Genomic DNA, 10,450 nt, shown 5'->3' with positions numbered 1-10,450 from the left:
CTATTGAGTGACTGGTTGGATTTTAAAATGGCCCATAAAACACTTTATTTGAAAAGTATCTTTAAAAAACAAAAGGAGCAATTAACAATGTATCAACATGGTAAGTTCAGACCAATTTGCAGACACAAACAACATTCAGAAAGAAAAAAAACTTAAAACAGTTGACATTTCTCAATTTTGTAAATGTCAGGTGTTTTTACTTAATTTTTCTTGTGTATGGGTTACCGTTAAATTTGGTGTTTTAATTGTTTGGACAGTTGAAAGATGTTTGTGAAATGCACACAAATATTGTAATGCAGTGCTGTAAATTATCTTTATGTAGTAAAATAGTGCTGAGTTCAATGACAGTGCAATCATTGGGGCTTCTGTTGACAAACATTATTGGGGGAAGTGTTGCTGCAAGCTATACAAAGGTTATTCAAATTAACAGCTTTTGATACCGCCCAGCTTCCAGGGTGATTCTAACAGAATTTTGAACCCTGTTTTCCTCTGAAAGTACTTTGGACAGTGTGGACATTCAAATGGTCATATCGTCTTCAATTCTTTTTCAATTTCAACAAGTTTGACATCATCGGGAAGCTTTTACTCTAGTCCTTCAGGCTCTGTAAATAACTCAAAAGGACCCCGGGTTTTGCCACCCAGTCACATATATGGTTAAAATGGGAGTCAATGGGACCAAATCTGTACCGAAGGAAAAGAGTGTATGCAAAATGCATATCTCTTATTCTACATTCATTGCAATCAAAAGACTTTTAAGCTGACTAAGATATTGAGAATTAAAAACACCAAATAAGCAGAAAGTACACTTTGTTGCAAAAAGTACACTTTTGGTACCCTCAAGGGTTAATCTCACTTACTATCCAAAAACAATTTCTATCAACACTACTAAAAACACAAAACAAAATGCACAGACACACACTGGTGGCAAACAGCTAGAGCTGGAGGGTGATGCTTCAGCAGGACCTCAAAGAAGACACCAATAGAGCTTTACTCTTATAAAACATATTTTCATGTTTAATACCTGCATAAACAGTCGTACCACATGCTAGTAGTGTATTAGTTTCACACAATAACAAAAAAACTGTTGTTCAAAGTTTATTTAACATATTTGTAAAAAATAACATTCACAACAAAGACATTTCAGTGGTTACATTTATCTAAGGCTTAGAACATTAAAGGACACATTGTCATACTGTTATATATGCCTTAACTAAAACAGCTTCAAAAACTACATTTCTTCTTTATAATGGTCCCGGTCATTATTGTTCTGGCAGCACTTCGAAGAGGAACCAAGCTGTAACCTTCCACTCTGTTCTCACCATGTAGTTTTAGGGTTGGCTTTATAAAAAACATAATCATCTTTTCTGAAGAATCCCACTTCTGTTTCATTAGCTGAAGAGAAAAGGAAATGTCAAATATTAAGATGAACCTGACATGCTTGTATTAGTTATTTTTCATGACCATTTATTAATGCCATATAAAATTTACTACTGTATAATTATTAAGGAACTTGTGTTATGTGTCCTCTCTATTTACCAATCTGACACAAATTCCTTTCCTTTTCCATTGAATGATCAGTCTGTGCACACCGTGTGCACAATGAGTGGGCAAGGAAGCTTTTTGACCATATCATCATTGTATGAATATAGTCTCCAAGCTATAAACCTGCTTAATGTAATGAAGGCAGTAGATCAACACCCTAAACCAATCTGTGCATATCAGGTACTTTCTCTTCCTCAGGCAAAATGTTCCAAAACGGGATTTAACTCAAATGTCAAAAGTTAGTCTTAAAATACCAAGATAGTTGGTTGTAAACACAGAACACTGACTCATTGTGTTGCAAATAGTCAACAAGGTCATAAGAAACGTGTCAAGAATAAAAGGCGCAAATTAACTGTGTCTTTGAGAAGAATGAAACATGATGTTTTACCTCCAGTGTCTCATATTCCAGAATTGCAACTAACATGGAGAGCCCAGAAGCATAAAGTATTCAGTTCTCAAAGGCTGGATCAATAAAGGCTCCCACAGTCAAGTGTTCTGTGCGTGCACTGTAAGTAGCATTGGTAGGGAAACCAATTTAAAGCAATAGTTTTCCAGAACTCTAATTACACACAAGTGCAATACAAACGTGTTTTGTTTGCAACCAAATATCTACTTACAACCTCATCCTACCCATTTATTCCAATTTATTGCAAGTGTTGTCTTACCTCCAGGTTTGGTCCGGACTTGTGTGATTCCTTAGAAATCCTTGGGATGCTATTATGAAAGGCAAAACGTTTAGGATTAAACACCAATAATCTATTATATACTTTTAACATGTTACTTTGAAATGGTCAAAAATGTCGACTTTTTTACCTTATTTGGTGGACAACTTTCATGTTGTTTTGTGTCCTTATATGGAGTGACCTATAATGTATCATTCAGACTCCCCACCTAAAGAAAAACCACTCCTTTATCCTTACACCACTATACCTAACAAGTTACTTTTTCACAACACCATCATAACCAACAAGTTAGATTTTTAAAAGCCTGCACCCTTATTTATGTATTTATTTATTTTGGAAAACCCACATTTCTAGTCTTTTATAGACATCTGCATTTATTTTCCAATCTTTTCTTAATCAAAAGAGCCCCAATGTCTTTTCTTAGATAAAGCAGTACTAAGAGGAGGCAGAGAAATGAGGTTTCCCATGTGAAGGAAAGAGGTGAGTTTTAAGAACAGACTTATAAGTTTACCATGTAGATAAGGTGGCCATTATTTCTTTATCATGCAAGTTGAACAGTAAAACACACACCTGCAATTATTGAATGTTGGCTAAAGCAAACATTGGTCAACTGGACATTAAACAAATCACCATTTAACTCCAGAACTTTTAACACACCAAAATTGGTATTTTTCTACCTGTAACAGGTTAGTGTGACTATCAATGAACAGCCAAAAATACAAGAGCAATATTAGAAACTCTATATCTTTTCTCTAGGGTTATTCATTCTCCATACAATGAACAACAGTGAATTAAGAAAACGCTCAGTCATAGAGGGTACATGCAGGGATCCACACCCTAAAAAGTCAATAAATGAGCACATAAACTTATATAACAATCATACAATTATTAACAGAACTTATTAAAGATGCACCTCTATTAAGGTAATATTAGAAATGATTAATACATAAATAAAACAATCTTATCTCTTTCTTGTATAAAGAGGTTTGATTTGATGAAATGACCAAAACAAACCGTAGAAAAAAAAGGTGGAGAAAACCAAACTGGACAGAGGAGCAAAGCCTGCTGGGATCATGGTGCCAACAAAAAGGCATTCCCGAGCAGATCAATGCGTCATTCCCTCTGCTTTCCGTACCACCCTGGAATGTGAGCAGCTCAGGTACTCTGGTACCTGCTGCAGTCAGACGCAAGAGAGGAGATAGCAGCACACCAGCGTACTCCTGACGATCGAAGCGCTTTATTAATTTACTGTTGTTCATTGTACAGAGAATATCTCTACTTTGCTCAGTCTTTCCACCATCTTCCCAGCTTAAGACACTCTTATCCTCACTAAAAGTCCTCCTCACTACTCTTAACATTTGTTCACCTTAGGAGCTCTCTTAAGGCCTAAGGTGCTTTGTGAATAACATTTATTTCAACAAGTTACAAATCTTAGAAACATTTTAGAATTTGAGAAATTCTAAACTTAGAATGACATCAACTAGGAGCTACTTTTAGTCTTATGATTCTTTGTGAATATGGGCCGAGAGCTCTGTTGGATCAAGGTGGGGTTGTTGGTGCTGTGTTTCTGGATCTGAAAAAGGCCTTTGACACTGTCAACCATAGAATTCTGCTGACTAATTTATCAAGTTTAATTTTTTACCCAGTTGCACTTAAATGGATTGAGTCACAAGTTGTCATAGTCCAGTCATTTAAATCAGCAGCCCTTATTCTCTCCACTGGTCTTCCTCAAGGATCTAACTTGGAACCTTTACTGTTCTCACTTCATACAGGTCCTTCTCAAAATATTAGCATATTGTGATAAAGTTCATTATTTTCCATAATGTCATGATGAAAATTTAACATTCATATATTTTAGATTCATTGCACACTAACTGAAATATTTCAGGTCTTTTATTGTCTTAATACGGATGATTTTGGCATACAGCTCATGAAAACCCAAAATTCCTATCTCACAAAATTAGCATATCATTAAAAGGGTCTCTAAACGAGCTATGAACCTAATCATCTGAATCAACGAGTTAACTCTAAACACCTGCAAAAGATTCCTGAGGCCTTTAAAACTCCCAGCCTGGTTCATCACTCAAAACCCCAATCATGGGTAAGACTGCCGACCTGACTGCTGTCCAGAAGGCCACTATTGACACCCTCAAGCAAGAGGGTAAGACACAGAAAGAAATTTCTGAACGAATAGGCTGTTCCCAGAGTGCTGTATCAAGGCACCTCAGTGGGAAGTCTGTGGGAAGGAAAAAGTGTGGCAGAAAACGCTGCACAACGAGAAGAGGTGACCGGACCCTGAGGAAGATTGTGGAGAAGGGCCAATTCCAGACCTTGGGGGACCTGCGGAAACAGTGGACTGAGTCTGGAGTAGAAACATCCAGAGCCACCGTGCACAGGCGTGTGCAGGAAATGGGCTACAGGTGCCGCATTCCCCAGGTCAAGCCACTTTTGAACCAGAAACAGCGGCAGAAGCGCCTGACGTGGGCTACACAGAAGCAGCACTGGACTGTTGCTCAGTGGTCCAAAGTACTTTTTTCAGATGAAAGCAAATTCTGCATGTCATTCGGAAATCAAGGTGCCAGAGTCTGGAGGAAGACTGGGGAGAAGGAAATGCCAAAATGCCAGAAGTCCAGTGTCAAGTACCCACAGTCAGTGATGGTCTGGGGTGCCGTGTCAGCTGCTGGTGTTGGTCCACTGTGTTTTATCAAGGGCAGGGTCAATGCAGCTAGCTATCAGGAGATTTTGGAGCACTTCATGCTTCCATCTGCTGAAAAGCTTTATGGAGATGAAGATTTCATTTTTCAGCACGACCTGGCACCTGCTCACAGTGCCAAAACCACTGGTAAATGGTTTACTGACCATGGTATCACTGTGCTCAATTGGCCTGCCAACTCTCCTGACCTGAACCCCATAGAGAATCTGTGGGATATTGTGAAAAGAACGTTGAGAGACTCAAGACCCAACACTCTGGATGAGCTAAAGGCCGCTATCGAAGCATCCTGGGCCTCCATAAGACCTCAGCAGTGCCACAGGCTGATTGCCTCCATGCCACGCCGCATTGAAGCAGTCATTTCTGCAAAAGGATTCCCAACCAAGTATTGAGTGCATAACTGTACATGATTATTTGAAGGTTGACGTTTTTTGTATTAAAAACACTTTTCTTTTATTGGTCGGATGAAATATGCTAATTTTGTGAGATAGGAATTTTGGGTTTTCATGAGCTGTATGCCAAAATCATCCGTATTAAGACAATAAAAGACCTGAAATATTTCCGTTAGTGTGCAATGAATCTAAAATATATGAATGTTACATTTTCATCATGACATTATGGAAAATAATAAACTTTATCACAATATGCTAATATTTTGAGAAGGACCTGTATATAAATGATCCGCTGTCTGTTTGTGTTTATCTTTCTGTTCAAATGTATGCTGAAGACATTGTAGTTTATGTTCATGGTAGTAATATCTCCCAGGTGGCAGAGAAAGTCACAAACTCAATTATTAATATCACAGCTTGGTTGAAACTCTCTTGCCTGCAGCTGAACACCTGTTTTTCACTAAATTCACAAGTAATTTCAGTGTCAACGCAGATGTTTTGTCTCCAGAGTTAGACCACAGATTCTGTCAGAATATAAATATCTGGGGGTGGTAACTAATTAAAATTTGTAATTTAATTCACACACAAAAAGGGTTTGTAATCGCATCAAATTTAATCTCAGAAATGTCAGACACATTCATCATCAGATGTCCAAACAGGCAGCAGAAATGTCCATGCTGAGAGAAACGATTCTTTGTTAGCTATTAAAAGCAATTGGATTTTAAGGTGTTTGGAAGGGTTACCTTGCCACATCATAAATGGCTAATAGTGATGATAATAACTATCAATGTGTCAATGTTAGGCTGAAATCATGGAAGTGGTTGGCAAAAATAGCAAGGCTAGTGCAAAAGTTAAATCAAAGGTTCAAAGGTGAGCGCAAATAACTCAATGTGAAGGCCTAACAGCTTCATCTGCGGTTATTTCCAACCATTGGAAGGCTTCTTTCTGTGCTGGATCGACGCCAGAGCTCCGTTTCTTCTGCTTGTTAAGCCCTCCATCAACAGAAATGAGGTCATTGTCTGTGACTGATGCAGTGCCAGTACTGGCTGCAGGCCCGCCATTTTGCTCCTTGCTATTAGTGGCATGACTTTAGCAGCTACCGGGAAGAACGGCATATGACAACGCCGTTTATACCCACCCTTCGTAGCCGACATGATTTTAGTAAGCTTTACCGTTAGCTGTCGCACAGGATCATAGGGTGAAAGGAAGCGGGAACTGACACAACACAGATGCAATAGCCAACATAAAAACCACACAGAGAGGGAGCACAGATGTCAGTCATCGGGCAGATGCGCTCATAAAAAATGAGGCCTAATTTCATTGCAACAATGACATCTTTCAGCGTAGCGGGCCACTTTGCTGAAATGCACTGGCGAGAACCCGGCTTACCTATAAAATTATTCATGGTTTATCACCCCCCCACTTCACTACTTTGTTAATATCCGAACATCTAAGCAGAACCAGAGGTGCAGTGAGGGGAGATTGTATTATTCCCTCTAGGAAAACTACATTTGGCGAAATTGCTTTTTGACATACACATTGATTTTAGAATAGCAAGTACAGGGGTTGGACAATGAAACTGAAACACCTGGTTTTAGACCACAATAATTTATTAGTATGGTGTAGGGCCTCCGTTTGCAGCCAATACAACGTCAATTCGTCTTGGGAATGACATATACAAGTCCTGCACAGTCAGAGGGATTTTAAGCCATTCTTCTTGCAGGATAGTGGCCAGGTCACTACATGATACTGGTGGAGGAAAACGTTTCCTGACTCGCTCCTCCAAAACACCCCAAAGTGGCTCAATAATCTTTTAGATCTGGTGACTGTGCAGGCCATGGGAGATGTTCAACTCCACTTTCATTTACATCAAACCAATCTTTCACCAGTCTTGCTGTGTGTATTGGTGCATTGTCATCCTGATACACGGCACCGCCTTCAGGATACAATGTTTGAACCATTGGGTGCACATGGTCCTCAAGAATGGTTCGGTAGTCCTTGGCAGTGATGCGCACATCTAGCACAAGTATTGGGCCAAGGGAATGCCATGATATGGCAGCCCAAACCACCACTGATCCACCCCCATGCTTCACTCTGGGCATGCAACAATCTGGGTGGTACGCTTCTTTGGGGCTTCTCCATACCATAACGTGGGGAAAACAGTAAAGGTGGACCCATCAGAGAACAATACATGTTTCACATTGTCCACAGCCCAAGATTTGCGCTCCTTGCACCATTGAAACCGACGTTTGGCATTGGCACGATTGACCAAAGGTTTGGCTATTGCAGCCCGGCCGTGTATATAGACCTCGTGGAGCTCCCGACGGACAGTTCTGGTGGAAACAGAAGAGTTGAGGTGCACATTTAATTCTGCCGTGATTTGGGCAGCCGTGGTTTTGTGTTTTTTGGATACAATCCGGGTTAGCACCCGAACATCCCTTTCAGACAGCTTCCTCTTGCGTCCACAGTTAATCCTGTTGGATGTGGTTTGTCCTTCTTGGTGGTATGCTGACATTACCCTGGATACCGTGGCTCTTGATGCATCACAAAGACTTGCTGTCTTGGTCACAGATGCGCCAGCAAGACGTGCACCAACAATTTGTCCTCTTTTGAACTCTGGTATGTCACCCATAATGTTGTGTGCATTTCAATATTTAGAGCAAAACTGTGCTCTTACCCTGCTAATTGAACCTTCACACTGCTCTTACTGGTGCAATGTGCAATCAATGAAGACTGGCTACCGGGCTGGTCCAATTTAGCCATGAAACCTCCCACACTAAAATTACAGGTGTTTCAGTTTCAGTTTCATTGTCCAACCCCTGTAAGTCTCCCATTACTATTGGACCTAAACCAGTCCTTTAACATCAGACCTGAACACACACTAAAAGCCTTCATATTTTACACAGCAAATAATTGATAGTTCCCACATGACGTTACTTGTCCTACATCCGGTCCTCTGCCGCCATTGTGATAGTACGGAACAGCTTTCCAATTTTTTTGGTCGCACGTAAGACAACCACGATTGTTGTGTATTGCTGGATTCGGGGGTGTAAAAACTAAGGCGATAAAAAAGTAAAGAGAAGTTTTCATTACATACCAAGAAGCAGAAGAGGTGAAGGTGAGCAAACTTTGCAACTAAGCATCCAGAGGAAAACACTAGCCATCAAATAAGGTGCAGATTTGCTCTGATCACTTTATTAGTGGGAAGAACATTTTCAAATGTTTCAAACAAGAACCAAACTGTGACGCTGTCAGTCAGTGAGTATATTGAACTGGTTGCTGTAAAATATGTACTTTGTAGGCAAAGCTGCAGATCTGTATGACATATCCAACCCAGATTGAAGCTGACTGACACCGCAACAAAGCTGACCACAAAGGGAGACTTTATGAAACTAACTTGAAAAGGTACAGTCTTTGTCCATGACATTATGTATCTGCAATCAGATTATGTAGTAATGCTAATTTGATTACCTATATATAGAAAAAATGTTTGCCTCTAAATTACACATATTCACTGGTCAGATGCTGACATCATCGAAGCCCCGCCCCTGAGACCAGGAAGTGCCCCGTTTTCCTTTACAGAATCAATGTTTGATGTTCTTCAGCTAATCAATGTAAAACTGTCCCAACTAACAGATGACATGATGATCTTAGACAGTCGACAGTACTTACTGCTTTAGCTGGAGGGTGTGAATATGATGGCGTGGCGAATTCTCATGTCACGCCACTGCCATACGTTTGCCTCTAAATTACACATGGATGGTCCCATTCACTCCAAAATAAATATGGTTGATCTTTGTCAGCCCCTAAAAACCTCTATTGGATTACATTGACATTTGGATCAATAGCACCCCCTAAGACACTTCAAGGACTATATCTCCCTCATACATCATCGGATCCACTTGAAATGTTGTACACATGATCATGACTTAATGATGGACATGTTGACACAGTCAATTGATGATGTCATTTTAGCCCCGCCCACAAAAAAACAATCGAGTGCAGCTTCCATCTGGAAGGTCCAATTTACTCCAAATTTTCAAATTTTGAATGCTTTCTGCCAGACCGAAACTGCATGACCGAAGATCATATGACATGTGGCTCACAGTGCCACCTACTGGCGACGTGTTGAAGTGAAGCGGTGTCATCGTAGGAGGCGATGCCAGGCTCCCGCGGTCGCTGCACAGGCCGAGCTGCGCTGAGGTGCGAGGGCCTTCAAGGCTGCTTGCAGATTTAATTTGATTACCTATATATAGAAAAATATTGTTGTTTTGTGATAGTAATGATTATTATTCAATTAATAAACTATACTGCACTATAATTGATAAAATAATATACTTCATTAATATAATACATTAATAGATGCTTAAAAATAAAAAAGCCTGCTTTCATTCAAGACTACTTCAAAAGAAAAGCCAGAATTTTTTTTCTCACCAGAATGGATAGATAGGGAGCATACAGTGTACATATTCTTTAAATTGTTAATTAATTTATTATTTATAAGTTTTTAGACCTCTGACATTGTGTCTTTAAAATGTATATTGTATGCAAACAAATATTCCATAGTCATCCATATTTCATAAGTGACAAAAAGGTTTGGTAAATTTTTTGGTAAAGGTTTTATGCTGGGTTCTTTTGATCCGTTTTGATGCACCAAATAGGCATTACAGGTAAATGTCAATTAGTAGTTTCTAGATATTCTTGCTATGGACTGAAACATGTACCAAGTAGTTTGCTTAAACTGTTTAATTTAAAAAAATTTAATGTAATGAACATTTATTAAAAATAAATGTGCTGCAGATTGCTTGAAAGAGAGGGTAGATCCAAATCCAATAGTAAATTAAATCTGCAAGCAGCCTTGAAGGCCCTCGCACCTCAGCGCAACTCGGCCTGTGCAGCGACCGCGGGATTCTGGCATCGCCTCCTACGATGACACCGCTTCACTTCAACACGTCGCCAGTAGGTGGCACTGTGAGCCACATGTCATATGATCTTCGGTCATGCAGTTTCGGTCTGGCAAAAAGCATTCAAAATTTGAAAATTTGGAGTAAATTGGACCTTCCAGATGGAAGCTGCACTCGATTGTTTTTTTGTGGGCGGGGCTACAATGACATCATCAATTGACT

General features: G+C 39.7%; 1 protein-coding gene across 3 annotated transcripts in view; it reads right to left on the bottom strand.

The window, feature by feature from the left end:
• Positions 1–1,082: 1,082 nt before the first annotated feature.
• Positions 1,083–10,450, bottom strand: part of c7h2orf76 (chromosome 7 C2orf76 homolog) — a 28,851-nt gene continuing 19,483 nt past the window's right edge. For all 3 annotated transcript variants that reach the window (XM_047371505.1, XM_047371506.1, XM_047371504.1), the window contains one exon: positions 1,083–1,392. In XM_047371505.1, coding sequence (XP_047227461.1) covers positions 1,316–1,392 — 77 coding nt within the window. In that variant the 3' untranslated portion in view covers positions 1,083–1,315. The remainder of the gene's footprint in view (positions 1,393–10,450) is intronic.

This window comes from Girardinichthys multiradiatus, chromosome 7 (genome assembly GCF_021462225.1).
Source record: "Girardinichthys multiradiatus isolate DD_20200921_A chromosome 7, DD_fGirMul_XY1, whole genome shotgun sequence".
Classification (NCBI taxonomy): Eukaryota; Metazoa; Chordata; class Actinopteri; order Cyprinodontiformes; family Goodeidae; genus Girardinichthys; species Girardinichthys multiradiatus.
Note: the sequence above shows the minus strand (reverse complement) of the source record. Positions and strands in the feature narration are given on the sequence as shown.